Here is a 15,983-nt window from a genome sequence, read left to right on the forward strand (position 1 = left end):
GTGTATTTTTATTAATCAACTATTTCTATAGGCTACAACGATTTTATAACGCCAGGAGGAAGAAGATTGGTAAATTGAAAGTTATTGAATTTAAAATTTATGAATTAAGTATATATATTATGAAGTGAATGAAAATAGGTAGACCAAAGCCCGAGCGTATACTTATAACATCGAGTACGTAACTTAATTTTCGTTAATACATATCAGACGAAAACTTAAAATAGCAGTAACTAGACTTGTCAGGTGTACGAACATCGATCCGAAAACGGGAGATTTAAAAATGTATTCTACAAGGGCAAAGCACCCCTAATGCTCGCAAATTAAAAGGCGCGCCTCTCCCTTGGGACTACTATTTTGTGCCGGTAAAGATTTGCAGGGGTTGCATAGTCCATTCTCTATGGTCGACAAGCTACAATCGATCATTAATTACGTTTAGTCACATTTACGCACCACATGTTAACTTTTGCGGGTGACTAAGCCCTTTACTTGTATTTACTACAAAACGACGTTGATTTTGTCAGGTTTATCCACAGCTGACTGTACATTGTAATGTACAATTGTGATGTGCAAAAATGCCGTTCTTAAGTAGGTATATACCTACCTAAAATTCCTATTTTATACAATATTCAGCAGACTAAAATAAAAAAATAAGTGCACGTGCAGATGGTGCTACGAATATTCGTAGCGTCATTATGTTGTTTCGTAGTACTCGCCTACGAAAATTAAAAGTGTAAATACAACGTGAACTATCATTATTTAGTTACATCATTGAAAAGTTTTATGTTTTCACATAATTTTATTCAGATTTCAATTATATTTGAATTTAATACTTGAAACAACCTTTGAACTTAAATGGCTTAAGTTGCCATAGAAATTCATGATTTATTTTTTTGTTTGTATCATAAAATTGAGTAAGGTGAACAATAAGTTTCTAAATCACATAATACGGGAGATATGGAGGCGGAATTGTTGATAGAAGTGGAGTGTGTGGAGATAAGCATCTGCTGAGTGGTCCCCTTATGTTTTCCGATCGAGGCGCTCGCTGTTGCTATTAATTTCTGAACCCCATCGCACAGCTAATATAGAAGCTTGGACATAATGTGATTATATTTGCAAGTAAGATGTGTACAGAACTTTATCTCCACGGAGTGTGACGTTTTCGAGTTACTAAGAACTGAATGAACAACTATGTGAAAACACTTTACACCATTTCCGCAGAGTGTGACGTTTTCTACTTAAGAAGAGCAAAACGAATAATATTCTAAACATTCTCACGCAATGACAAGCATATAAACATTACTTTATTTAACTTTAAATAGATACAAGTAATAAAATGACAAAGTAAACTTTCTCGTCACCTTGACTTGCCAATAAGGAGCACGTCCCCGAAATGTAAAATGAGGGGAGACGTTAATAAAAATTCCACGCTGAAACAACAAATTAAACGAAGCCGAGCCACTCGAAAAGCCATAAGTACTCATCTCAATTGCCGCCGATAAGAAATCCAAGCCTCGCCAATGTATTCTCGGCACGTTTCGGCTCACGGTTTTTTCTCGCTATGCTACTGTGGCGTTTAAAACGAATTGACTCTTAAATTCTTCAGAATGAAATGTTGTCGGAGTTTTATTAAATCGAGTGTAACCATTCCTGACATTACGCAAATGGCGGGTCCTCCCCTACATCTGTCGCAGGGATGCACCCCCTTAATAAGTGTTAACGCTCGCCGGCTGCGATGAACACTCAGTCCCGACTGAGGCTAAATCTCTACAAATTCTTGATACAAATTAATGCTGCGGGAGGACTCCGCGGCTGTGTCTTGTAATTTAATTTCGTAATGTTGTACGCTTTTTGGTACTTGCTTAAGTGCAAAGTACTCGTAAAATAAACCTAGAGAATTAAAACACTTTTATTGACTCCAAAAAATTCATACCGCGAGCAGTAAGAACTGATATACATACATACACATAGTCACGTCTATATCCCTTGCGGGGTAGACAGAGCCAACAGTCTTAAAAAGACTAATAGTCCACGTTCAGCTTTTTGGCTTATATTAGAACTTATTATATTTTCTCAGTTAATGGGCATACAACATTATTATTACAGATATAATAGTTACTTCTCAGTCCACGTAGATTGTCTAGTATAAAGCTTAATTCGAAAATTTCAAGAAAAAGGAAGTGGTGTTCAGATCTTGTGACTATGGGCTATCTGTTTCTATAGATTCATATCAGCCTTATAGATTCTTAAAAATACTTTTCTAGCAAGAAACTAAAGATTTTTGAATTCTAGAAGTTTTAGGAAAATCTCTCCCTCTCTAATCTTCGCGTATTCTCAGTTGCACCCCCTATCACTATGGTTCGGGACCTGGCGCCCCGCTTTCTAATATGAGCTAAAAAGAACGATGTTGTGTATTATTTAAGAGTCCTAGATAGTTAATTTATCAAAGTCTTATACTTTTCCTTTAGGTGAATATGTAGTGATGAATTTAGGTGCATTGACTAACATTAGAACCACACTTGAAAATTACATTTGATTTTTCAACCTTCATTCTAGATGTAAAGTTTTCGCATTTTTCATAATTGTAAGATTTGAAACAAATGTTCTTGGGTATTTATTGGGGCCAGTTACCACAATAGATTATAACATATTTGTTATTACATACAATACTTTACAATTCACTAGGTTAATATTGTTTAAGTTCCTGTAATATTTTTGAAACCAGCTATTGCCCGCAACTTCATAAGCATTTAAAAGAAATCTGACATAAATGTTGAACCCTAGCATTGTCCCTTTAGAGGGGTAGGGGGTATTGTTTTATACCTGTTTACAAAAATAGCAAATCGGTGCAATAATTTTCGCGTGATACGAGTACAAACACATAGCCAGACAGAAATTCTTTAAAATCAGATTTGGCTTTTGTTGGTCATTTAGAGATCGCCTATTCTCTCAAGTACAAACAGGTTAGTTACAATTTTATTATATATATGGATTGATATAAAGGTAAACAACCTATATAACTGCTGAAAGTCCAATCTGTATGCTAAATTTCGCTTATGTCAATATCCTCTCGTAGGTTCTATCATTTGAATTACGTTGCCTCGATACGAAAATAAAAATGATTGCGATGAAACGAAAATAACATGGAATAAGTTAATTAAGTCCAACTGTATTAAAGTAGTGTGTGTCCATATGTGGATAAGTGTATCACTTAAAGGCTGTAGGCATGCATGCTTATTCGTACTGATTATAAAAATAATATTATACAAATTGCAATTCATTTCTATTTTTCAGACCATTAACCCTGGACAATAACACGGCGGCGGAACGGCGCGAGTAAAATAAACGCCAGGGGAAATAGTTCGGAACTGGTATCATCGTTGCAAATGTAAATGAACAATTAAAGCGCTCGCCGTGGCCAGGACAATGATGATAATTATTTTAGTTTGGTGTCGGCGCGGTTGTCAGTCCAGCCGACGCCCGCCCGCCCGTTGGAATGCTCCTCGGACCCCTATTTTCGCCATTAAACAACGACACTTCTGCTGTTCGTAAATTATTATCAGCTAGCGCTTTCATTACTCGGTCTCAACAAAGGATCTCAAATGTACGTAGTGATTCAACTTCGATTCGAGTGCGCCTCCTCCGCTATTGTTAACGCCCAAAATCGCGGCTCATATTAGGCCCGAGGTGAAATTTTGATTAATTCGTTACAGTGTTCACAGTTATCGGTAGTTCCAGCCGAGGAACTTCAATGAAAGGACAGCCAGAGCTTTCAAATAATTGCATTGCTGTAATTTCAGACAGTGTTGCATTGTTGGATTGGCTGTGTTGTTAGCTATTTTAGTGTAAATGAAAATTAAACATAGTCGTAATTGGTATCATTTTTTTAAATATTATGCTGATTTTGGACAGCCTTGCTACAAACCCCTTAAAGGTAGTAACTTCAATTTGGCATGGCCTGTATTCCCACAGGAACAAAAACCAACATACCTACAAACAAACATATGTCACATCTTTATCCCTTGCGGGGTAGGCAGAGCCAAAAGTCTTGAAAAGACCGAAAGGCCACGTTCAACATTCAGTTTTTGGCTTTATGATGGATACGAAATTCAAATAGCAGCTTCCAAACCCTTCGCATACAACAAAAAAAAGTTTCAAACGCGAACGGAGCTATGGGCAGCCGTCTACGTATTCGTATTTTTTTTTATTTCGTTAATTAAATGCTTGAAGTAATAGGTACAGTTTTGTAAATAATCGATCACAATGTACATTAACAGTGCAGCACACAATACTCGTACCAGCAATAACTGTAATTTATTATTTTGTCTTCAATTATCACCAAATTTGCCGCACTGATTGGCACAATTATTTTAATATTATTTACTTTAACGAATTCCTCGGCATGACACGTCCACGGCAAATTCGTCACTAATTAAATTTCATTGATTCAAAGCTCATTTTGCGAAGTGCGTCGAATGCCTACATATCAGTGGCCGCGGGAGTTGCAGGCGAATGCAAATGGTTCGCATTTGGTGGTGCTGGAATGCTTTCAACTCGCGTAATTCAGTTAAACGAGTAATTTATGACTAGCCGAATTACTGGCATCACTGTGCCACCCGTCTAGCGTTAACAACAATGCAATCCATACGCGATACCAATTTGATAAATGCAAATTATTGTGATTTAAGTACTTAACGATATAACAACCCGGCTGAAAATAACTTTTATGATTTCGTATGTTTAAAAGGGGATTGATTCTTTGTTTAGTTTAAACACTTGAAATATTGACACAAACATAATGTATTTGTAAAGCTGCTTTAAACAGATAGTCACCACACCTTTTAATGTTCTCAATCATAAATTGTCATTGTACTCAAATCGATAAAAAAAAATAATTAGAGATATTTAGAGATCGTTTATTGCTAGAAAATTGGAAACCTTAAATTGAAGTTCTAAATATTTCGGAAAGGAAACGGGAGATTTTGATTAAATTTTAAAAACAACTCGCATCCCGGTCGTAACATACCTAAATACATAAAATCACGTAATTTTCCCAGATGAGGTAGGCAAAGACATCGTTCCACTTACCACAATCTCTGCATTCTTCTTTCGCTTCATCCACATTCATAACTCTGTTTCATGCAAGCTCGGCAGTTTCAGGTACACTAAACCTGACCTTTTGCCAGGATATCCTTAATTTGATCAAGGAACGTTCGTCTAGGCATTCCCACTCCTAGCTTTCCATCCACACTCTCACATAGTCAACCTGCTTTCATTCATCCTCTCCACATGACCAAACCATCTTAATATACTCTTTTTTATTCCTGTAACTTGATCTTCTTTCACATCACAACATTCTCTTATCACGTTGTTTCTTATCCGGTCACTCAATTTCACAGCGATCATACTCCTAGATCATATACTTTATTGCAATGTTGTATTAATACATAATTAATTTATTATATTAAAATTATTTTTAAAAAGCTTAATTGCTTACAAGTATTACACTTAATTGCACATATGTATGTATGCGTATTATTGTAACACACCTATAGGTATTTTCGAAATAAGTAACAATACACCAGACTTTTAAATCTTAATACAGAGCTGCTTGTTTTAAACACATAAAGTATTTATTCACATTATGTACGAATGTAGGTGTTGTTCTATACAGACGCCGCCCACTCGTCATTCTTAATAAATAACGATTATAATGAAAACCGTCGTAGCACTAATAATATATAAGAAATATTTACAGGAATTTTCCTGTAATATGTACCGTGTAGTTTCTGGCACTTTGGGATACATAGGTACTATCGTGCGCGTTTAATACCTACCTGTATTATCGTACTTATATTATAAATGCGAAAGTTTGTGAGTATGGATGCACTTTCACGCAAAAACCCAGTAGTAGCTGAAGACCTAGAATAACATATAAGCTACTTTTTATCCCGGAGTGACCGCGGGATTGATAGGGTTTCCATGCGGACGAAGGCGCGGGCGGCCTCTAGTTTATCATCTATACATAAAATAAAACAGTAAAAATTATTTGTCTGTACATTTAGTATTTTTGACTGAAATGGATAGAGGAACACTTAGAATGAATAATAGAAAGCAAAAATATATTTATTTAATTTCTTGTCTGTCTGTCTGTCTGTATGTATGATCACGATTATCTCCAAAAGTACTGAACCGATTTACTTCAAACTTTCACCAATTGCTTTGTTTTAACTCAGAACATTTAAAGTTTGTTTCATCAAAATCGGTTCACTAAAAAAAAGTTATCGACATTTGAATGAACTCAAGGCATGAGTTTGCCTGCAAATAAGTTACGAAATTTAAAATTCAAAGTCATTTATCATTGTACGACGGCATAATACCTATAACATATAAATATATGTGAAATTCAGTTTAATAATATTCTGGTTTTGCCGCACATAACATGCGTAATTCTCACGTAAAAAGATTTTTGGTTTGTTAGTCTACTTTAGTACCGTGTGTTTCCCGGCACCAATACAAAAAGAATAGGACCACTCCATCTCTTTCCCATGCATGTCGTAAAAGGCGACTAAGGGATAGGCTTACAAACTTGGGATTCTTTTTAGGCGATGGGCGAGCAACCTATCACTATTTGAATCTCAATTCTATCATTAAGCCAAATAGCTGAACGTGGCCATTCAGTATTTTCAAGCCTGTTAGCTCTCTCTACCCCGCAAGGGATATAGACGTGACCATATGTATGTACCTATGTATGTACCACGGCAACGGCCTCGATGGTCCCGTGGTTGGCGCGTGAGACTGTGAAGTTGTCGGTCCAAGTTCGAGCCCGAACATAAACAAGATATTTATTTTATTAAAAATATTTTTTTTGTGTTGTTTGAGTATTTTATTTAAAAAAACTGAAAATCAAAATACTACATATAATAAAACGGTAAAAATATTTTGTCTGTACATTTAATATTTTTTAATATTTTGACTGAAACGGATAGAGAATTTTTTTTTACATTTTTGTCTGTCTGTCTGTATCTGTATGATCAAGATTGAACTCGAAATTTACGCGGACGAAGTCGCGGGCAACAGCTAGTAATAAATAATACAGGTATTAAACGCGTACGCAACGTACCTTTTATCTTGGATTTTTATGTATATAGCTCAGTGACCACGGATCATTGCAACATGATTCAAAATGTCCGAGATGTGTAAAATAAAGGTACGTACGTTATAAATAGTATAATGCAACGCGATAGTTAAAAATCAGTTACTTTAGATTAGAACCACTACTTCTTTTTTCAATGGTTATAGTAAAAGGCGACTAAGTGAAGATGCTCGTGACCCTTACAAGAGTCGCCTACATGGTATTTTATATAACTTAGTCATGGTTACAATTCCAAAGTTTGATATGGATTTCAATGAAAATCTTTTCACAATGAATAGATGAAATAGCCTTATAACTGATTTTTATTACAATAACTAACAAAAAAATAATAATTTTATCGTTAATTTATTTCATGCAGTGGGTTTTTGCATTAAATAAATTAAAAATAAAATAAAGATAATCTAAGTTGTATGAAAATTTAGTCTAGCCTCTTGTAAAATATTCAAACCTTACGCTATTATATGTTACTAAAATAAGAAATTCAATTAAATAAATCAAACCGTTTAGTGGTTTCAACCTCAGATTTGCATGATTTCGGTTATGCTCTGATAATGTAGCTTTGTGTCGCAGTCGGGCACTTTTCTAATAATAAATCTGTAGTTAAAGCAGAAGATCAAAAAACATATTTTTTGTGAATCAAGTATTTTAAAAGTGATTGAGCTACCATTGAAAAATAATCTTTTCTCTTTAAATACACAGAAGTCCAAAAAATACGCGTTACGTATTACGTTCTGATTAATAAAAACGATTCAATAAAAAACACTTCGTAAATCAAAAATCGAGATAATTTGTCATTTTATTTCGATTTCTTTAATAAAAATACAAAGGTTTTATTTTCCATATTTCGCCGTCGTCTGCCATATAGACGTTCGTATACCTACCTAAATAAATTATTTTATGTTATTACCTATACTTAAGTAAATAAATAGTTTTAATAGGTTACCTACCCCTCATAATTTTAAGTAAGTAAATTATTAAATAAGTATTTTATAGATTTCATTAAAAAACAAAAAAAGCTCAAATTACTGTCAATACCGTTAAAAAAAAACTACTTAGTTACCACAAACAAACTAGAGAAATAGGCCAAAATTTATGGTTCCAATTTTTATTTTTAGCCTTTTTATTACATACGCAATTCACTCAATACTCAATACGCCTTTTAAAAACAATATACTTACATACATACATATTATGACGTCTTTATCCCTTGCGGGATAGACCGAGCCGACAGTCTTAAAAATACCGACAGGCCATGTAGGCCACTAGCCCATTGCGTACAAGAATCCCAAATTATTGGCCTATCCCGTAGTCGCCTTTTACGACATACATATGAGAAAGAGATGAAGTGGTACTATTCTTTAGTGCCAGAAACCACACGGCACTAAAGAATATAAATATAATCCTTATCAATTTAGACATAAAAAACAACTTTTTACAAATTCTGAGTATACTATATCACAGGGGTTCTAAGAGGTTATCACCAGTACTTTTATCACTGTTTGTAATAACTCATTTAAACATCCTGAATGTAAGTAAATTCAGTAAGCGCGCGCTATGTACCTATTAGTAAAAATTTACCGATTTTTCAAGACTTTTTCTAAAGTTTGAATAGTTTTGAACATTTAATTTAATTAAACTAAAGAAATAAAAATAAAATACATAATATAAAATCAAGAAATTTGAAAAAATAAAATAACATAACATTAAGAAATTTTATATTATTTCTTTAGAAATTTCTTTCGAAATGCTATTCAAACTTTAGAAAAAGTCCTCAAAAATCGGTAAATTTGTAAATAGTTAGGGCATTACCTAATAATAAACCTTAATATTACTTATTCATAGTACCTACCTACTGACAGGCAGTACTTACTAATAATTTTCTACACCTTGCAGAAAATAGATTAAGTAGGATACCTTTTACACCTATGGTATAGTTTAAACGTTTATATACGTTGATATAGTTTTCTACATTTTAATTTGAGTTTCATTTTCCCAAGTAAGAGCTAGTTAGTAGAGTTTCGGATCACTTTTTCTCTCTTCATTGGTCAAGTACCTACTTACCTGAATTTGTGAGTGTATTGTCTCCAAGACCTGTCGAAGTGTCAACATCGGCATGGGCGTCGGCAGCGGCAAGCGAGAAAACAGCGGCGCATGCCCATGCGCAGCTCGCTAGAACGAGCCGCGCTCGCGATCCGCTTCCGCAACCATTGTGGCGGAACTTGGCCATATCACATCACCAACTTTGAACGTTTTTTTTTCTAGTGACCACTTAAAACTTTAAGTTTCTTTCTAACTTTTAAAGAGTTTTAATGCAGATAAAATAACAATTCGGGTTAAGTTTAAATTTATATGGTAGTGTCTGTATCGTAATCAGTATCTTGAGAAGTTTGAGAAGCACGGTCGTATGCAGTCGCAGCGGGCGCGACGTGCAGCGGGAGCGGATCGACGGTGAATATGCGGCGTGGTCGCGACAGCACTGTCCACGAGCACACATCGCGCCCGCGTCCGGCTCCATCGGAGTCGCATCGTCTGGCAGCAGGCCGCGAGGAGGGCCGCTGCGCACGCAGGACCCTCGCCAACCAATCGCACCGCGGGGGAGGGACCGCGCGTAAGACGGACGGAAGTATATGCGAAGGCCTATGTACAGATGATAGCGGACAGGTGGTTTCGCGGCCGTAATTAGCCTTCTGATAACTTATTGCGACATAAATAAGCTTAAACGCTGCCCGATTAAGATAGCGCCTTAGAACTGCTCCGACCTTACCTCGACGACCTATTACTTACCAATTATCCATCCACGCCTACCTGCAATATTATGCGCATTTTAATGTATTCTAATGGCATTCCAGAGAAAACTCGTTGGGCTCTCTGAAAGTTTAGGCGTGCGTGGAAAAGTTTTTATTCTTGCCAACAAACTCTAAACAGTATTGTCGACTTCGGAGCGAGGTCAAAACAAAGTTTTGCTAGGTAAGAGCTTACTAAGAAAATCTTATTTTGAAAATTTTAGTGATAGCAAAATACAAGACTTCCTACCTCAAACCAAATACGAATACTAGAGCATGGAGTAACACCACTTACCTATCTGTCTTGTATTGGTAACTATAAGAACCTATTTTTGGCAAAACAGAAAAGTACCAATCCATCTCCTTTGGATATCTGAAAAGGCGAGTAAAGGACAGCATGCATAAGCACATACCATCACGCCTTTTTCCCACAGGGGTAGGCAGGGTCTTTGGATTTTGCTACGATTATTATAGAAATGTCCTGCCTCCACACTCTTTATTCTTTTTATATATATCTACCCGGCGATTACGGGGAAATTCTTCTAACATTTCCCTTCTTTAATAGTGTAGAAGTGGCCAAATGTAGGTAGGTCCTTAAAAATTCGATATCGGTGGTTAGAAATAAAAGAACAAAAGTACCAAAAATTTTAGGTAACATTCGCTATGCTGTTTTTAGCATAAATCCATCAGACTTGAGTATACAGCAGTAAATGCAGTCTTACTTTTACTTACCTACTTAGGTACTATACATAAGTTGTAAAAAATACGGTCAAGAACTAGTCAGACTGCCGCACAAAGTGTATCATTCGTATCTTAAAAATTGAATTTCCATTTTTGAAGACTCTGTTTAGATCCCCACTAATCGTTTAAACGTTAATATCAAAGTCATCCCTGTACCTCCTAAACTACCTGCTATATTTATGAAAGTTCGTTTAACCTCATTGTACTGAAGAACTTACTTCATTGAATGTTTATTATTCCATAGATCAATTTAGAAAGTCAGGAGTAGTAATCGTAATAATGTTAGGTATTTTAATCAATCATACTGGGCAATTTTATAGCAATATATCAGTGGCGATTCCTGGTGTTTATAATTGGGGTAGCTCCAGCTTTTGTTATATAGGGTGTACTGTTAAGTGCGCAAAATCAGAAAATCGTTTCTTCAGACGGTCAATCTGAACAACTTTCACTCTTTCATTAAGGAAACACTTTAAAATCGCAAAAAAAAAATTCATACAATTTGACATTTTCATTTTTGTATGAAATAGCTGATATTTTCATGTCTATTATTAACTAATTACTAAATGAAACGTCAATTCAAGCAATAGAAAGATAGAAAACGTACCAAACACTATCACAACTCTCGATCTTAGAGAAATCGTCACTGCAATTTATTGAAAGCATCTGCTTTTAGATTTCAACCTTACAGTACACACGCCTACTCGTAGTCTCCGAATAAAACGGCTGTAACGATCGAATGGACGAACGTACATTTTCCACAGAACCCAAAAAATACTAATGAACATACTTCATTGACAAAACTAAAATTTCCGAACACTTCGATCTAAATTGTAATATAATATATATGCAATATTTTATGTATTTCCCATAATACTCAATGTGTAAAAGGCAAAATTAATAATAAGTAGTTAAGTACCTACGTAATTTAAATAAACGTACGTAACGTAAATAATGAAATCTGTACATATAATGAAATCGTAAACAGAGCTACCTATGTGCTAGAGCTATATTGATATGCCAATAGCTTTTAGAATTTTTGTTCATTTGTCTGTTTATCTGTTTAGAGTTTTAGACGAAGTAATCAATGAATCAATCAACTCATAACAACATAATCAATTGATAATACCCGTATCGATTAATTAGTTAGATTTTTAGGATACTTTCCTACAAAAATATGATTATAGGCTAACATTAAATATGATGTTTTAAAAATATGCATGAGTTTGCGTATCTATATTCTAGGATATGGAAGGGACTAAATTAAGTTGAACTCTTATTAAAAGCGATGATCATATTAGGTAGGGGTCAATTGTTACTAGTACTTGGAATACAACCATTATTGGTCAGATAATTATTTCCAATGAAATAAAACAAGTTTAGGTACTACCTATTATGGATGAGTCTCACTACCTCGTAAGGGATTAAGACATGGTAAATATAAGTATGTGTGTACCTACGTAGGTATGAATTTAATTAGGTATCTAGTTACTTCAAATTGTCTCTTAAAACCAGCCAAATGCGAGTCGGATTTGCAAATAAATATTTAAATTACAAAGGTGCCATCATCACGTTTGTAATTTAAATATTTATTTTTTATATTCACGTTTCTGCCTGTTTATTAAAGTCGACTAATAAAATTACTTAAATATTAGATACGTACGTACGTACGTGGGAGCTCCTTTAATAATTGCTTTATTATTATTTAATTCCTTTCTTAAGGTAATATCCATCTATTCTATGAAAATTGTAAATGTCTACCTGTTACCGTTATTAATATTGAGCCAAAAATTACGAAAAAAAACACATCTATTGTATGGGCCTTACATATATTTGTCTTAATTTTTACTACGCTTTTATTAGCTTGGGTTGTATGTATGTATGTATGTATGTATGTATGTATGTATGTATGTATGTATGTAACGGAATCTTTGAGCTTAATTTTCACTGATTTCTAAACGTCTGATCAACTTGGAACTTTGCACACGTATCAAGGACCGATGACAATGCAATATTTTGATAAGAGTTTCTCATTATCCTTATTAAAACTGCCAGGATTAATAAATTCATTTTTAGATCCTTCGTATGAGAGTGATCTGTCAATTTTGATTGGACATGATAATAATAGTAATATAGATATAAAATCAATAGTATTAGATAAACTTAATATAGCTGAAAAATGGCTTAGTGATCATAACCTGGAAATAAATTACAAAAAGACAAAGCTAATGCAATTTACATCTGTAAACAAAGCACCATTAGATACTTCTCTTATTCAATATAATAAAACAGATATAGAAACAGTGAATACTTTTAATTTATTAGGTATACATATAGATTCTCATATTAACTGGAAAAGTCACATAGAAAATGTCAAAGCAAAATTAAGTAAATTTATATATGCACTATATCAAATAAAACATTGCACAAATCTTGAAACTGCACTATCGGCTTACTATGCGTATGCTTACTCCTGGCTAAAGTATGGGGTAATGCTATGGGGTAATAGCAGTAGTGCTCATGAAGTATTTATATTACAGAAAAAATGTGTTAGAATATTAGCAGAAATAAAAAATACTGAAAGCTGCAAACCATATTATAAAAAATTTGAATTACTAACACTACCTTCAATTTACATTCAGGATATATGTCAATTTGTACACAAAAATAAGCATTTATTCACTCAAATAAAAGATACACATACATATCACACAAGAAATAAAAATAACTTATGCATTCAACCTGCAAGAATAAAAATGCTCCACCAAAGCCCATTTCATATGGGAATAAAAATTTATAATAAACTACCAAATTCTATAAAAAATGAAAATAAATTAACTCACTTTAATAAAAAAATTAAGTCTATGCTTCTTCAAAACAATTTTTATTCTATAGATGAGTACCTTAATTTAAATAAGTAGGTAGTAGGATTATAATAGTTTTACATTGTAAACTTGAAAACATTAGAACATTATAAATATTTACAATAATAATAAATAAGCACCTATTAACAGATAAATATAAATTGTGCAATACTAGGTTTAAACAATTCTAATTAGATTTAAAATTATAATGTGATACTAAGTAGGTACCTTTATGTATAAGTTTGTATGTCTACTAATACATAAAAATGTTTGCAACACCCGAAAGGGTAAATATGAAGATCTGTTATACATTATATTTAAGACCTTGTTGTACTCATATTATGCAAATAAAAGTTTGAATTTGAATTTGAATTTGAGTAAGAGAGACAGAGATAGCACCAGTGCCAGTAATCTCCATACAAGTAACCAAGAAGTTCTGACGTATAATGAGTCAAAAAGAGATGTAATATATTTCCATATAATGTCACTATTAACCTGAGGCTTCTTTATTTCATCGCATTGCTCCATTTAGAATTACCATTAGAAACCATAGTAGAATTAGTAGAATATTTTAAAACAATAAAAAATATATAAGTAATAAAACAAAAGTAATAAATGAAAATTGAACAACTAAATTTACAAAAATACAAGAATAAAGTTACTACCTACAGAACTTTGCGATATTTAATACGTATTTAACATATTAATGCAATTCTTGAATTAACATTAGGTATCTTTTGCCTATTTATAATAGCAACACTGTAATACTCGTTTGGAAAATGAGTGACAGTTTTTTATGTCAAATAAGTTTTGCAGTAAGTTTTGATTGAATTCGATTCGAACACCTGTAAACTTTCTTTCTGTTGTTTTTTACCGGTGCCTGTGTATTTACCTATTTGCACTTTGTTTTGTGCTGATAACTTGTCGTTATTTGGAGTTTGGAATCTTCCGTTGAGTCGAGCTTTGTTCTTCCGGATATTCGTGTGATTTTATCATCTGAGATTGGACTCTGACTGTGTTTACTGTGTTGTGCAGATATTTTGAGATAGGACTCCTGTAAAAAGTACCTTATTATTTGAGATAGGAGTCCCAAGTTTGTGTTTGTTTTTGTGAAAGACAGATTTTACTACAAAAGTGCCACGATGTCTTCAGATAAACTTTGTTGCGTTCCTGGTTGTAAAGGCAGTGGAGGTATGTTTGAAATATTTTTGTTCCTGTATCAATCTGCCTCTTAATCTTGTGGTTTGATTCCTGGCAAGGCCACAATCGAAAATTATTACGTTTGCTGGATAGTCAAAAATATTATTAACAGTGATTTATCACTATAAAATTCTTTTCAACTGGGTTTAACAATCATCATACATACATATAATCACGTCTATATCCCTTGCGGGGTAGACAGAGCCAACAGTCTTGTAAAGACTGATAGGCCACGTTCAGCTATTTGGCTTTAAGATAGAATTGAGATTCAAATAGTGACAGGTTGCAAGCCCATCGCCTAAAAAAGAATCATCATTATGAGAATATTATGAGATTTAATCCAATCAGGCCACATATAACTTTAAGAAAGTTAGTTGTGAAAACCTCCGGCGATGGGCGCATGGTTGCGAAAGTCTTTTCTAGTAAGATAGTTATACCAGAAGTGTTAACTTCCAAAAAATAATTGTATAAAGAAACTAAAAAACTACCCGTTTTATTGCAAATCGAACTAAAAAATAGAAAATAAATAATAGTTTAAAAAAAACTAAAAAACTACGCTTTTATTGCTAATCAAACTAAAAAATAGAAAATAAAAATTAATGACAAAGGAATTCAGTAGTAGCAAGTCGAACAATCAGTTATAGTCAGTTGTAGTAGTAATTACCTCGGATTAAAATTATAACAAAATTAAATTTATAAACAAAACAATTTAAATCAGAGTAAAAAGCGTGGGGTGCATTTTACTTCATTTTCATAACTCTCTTGTCATAAATATATGCTAATAGAATGATTTTAATATTTACTACATCAGGCACCCCACGCTTTTTACTCTGATTTAAATTGTTTTGTTTATAAATTTAATTTTGTTATAATTTTAATCCGAGGTAATTACTACTACAACTGACTATAACTGATTGTTCGACTTGCTACTACTGAATTCCTTTGTCATTAATTTTTATTTTCTATTTTTTAGTTTGATTAGCAATAAAAGCGTAGTTTTTTAGTTTTTTTTTTAGTATTAGTTGTTATAGCGGCAACGGAAATACACTATATTTTCAGCTTTCTAGGTAGCACGGTTTGACATGAGACCAATTACGCCTTCTATGCTCCACCAGACAAGCTATTATGGACAACTTCTGACTGCATCTAAGCTATAGGTACTTCTTCATTCACATGTAGGTAGAGATGTGTAACTCTTGAGTGAATCATTAATTAAATTAAATAAAAAAATAAAAAGAAACCCCG

At 33.5% G+C, this 15,983-nt stretch overlaps 1 protein-coding gene across 1 annotated transcript in view; it reads right to left on the reverse strand.

Moving 5' to 3' along the window:
• The window catches only part of LOC106135448 (lachesin), a 75,571-nt gene extending 65,991 nt beyond the window's left edge, over positions 1 to 9,580 (reverse strand). The window contains exon 1 of the mRNA XM_013335740.2: positions 9,215 to 9,580. Coding sequence (XP_013191194.1) covers positions 9,215 to 9,380 — 166 coding nt within the window. The 5' untranslated portion in view covers positions 9,381 to 9,580. The remainder of the gene's footprint in view (positions 1 to 9,214) is intronic.
• Between the last annotated feature and the right edge of the window lie 6,403 nt (positions 9,581 to 15,983).

The sequence above is a fragment of the Amyelois transitella genome, chromosome 3 (assembly GCF_032362555.1).
Source record: "Amyelois transitella isolate CPQ chromosome 3, ilAmyTran1.1, whole genome shotgun sequence".
Classification (NCBI taxonomy): Eukaryota; Metazoa; Arthropoda; class Insecta; order Lepidoptera; family Pyralidae; genus Amyelois; species Amyelois transitella.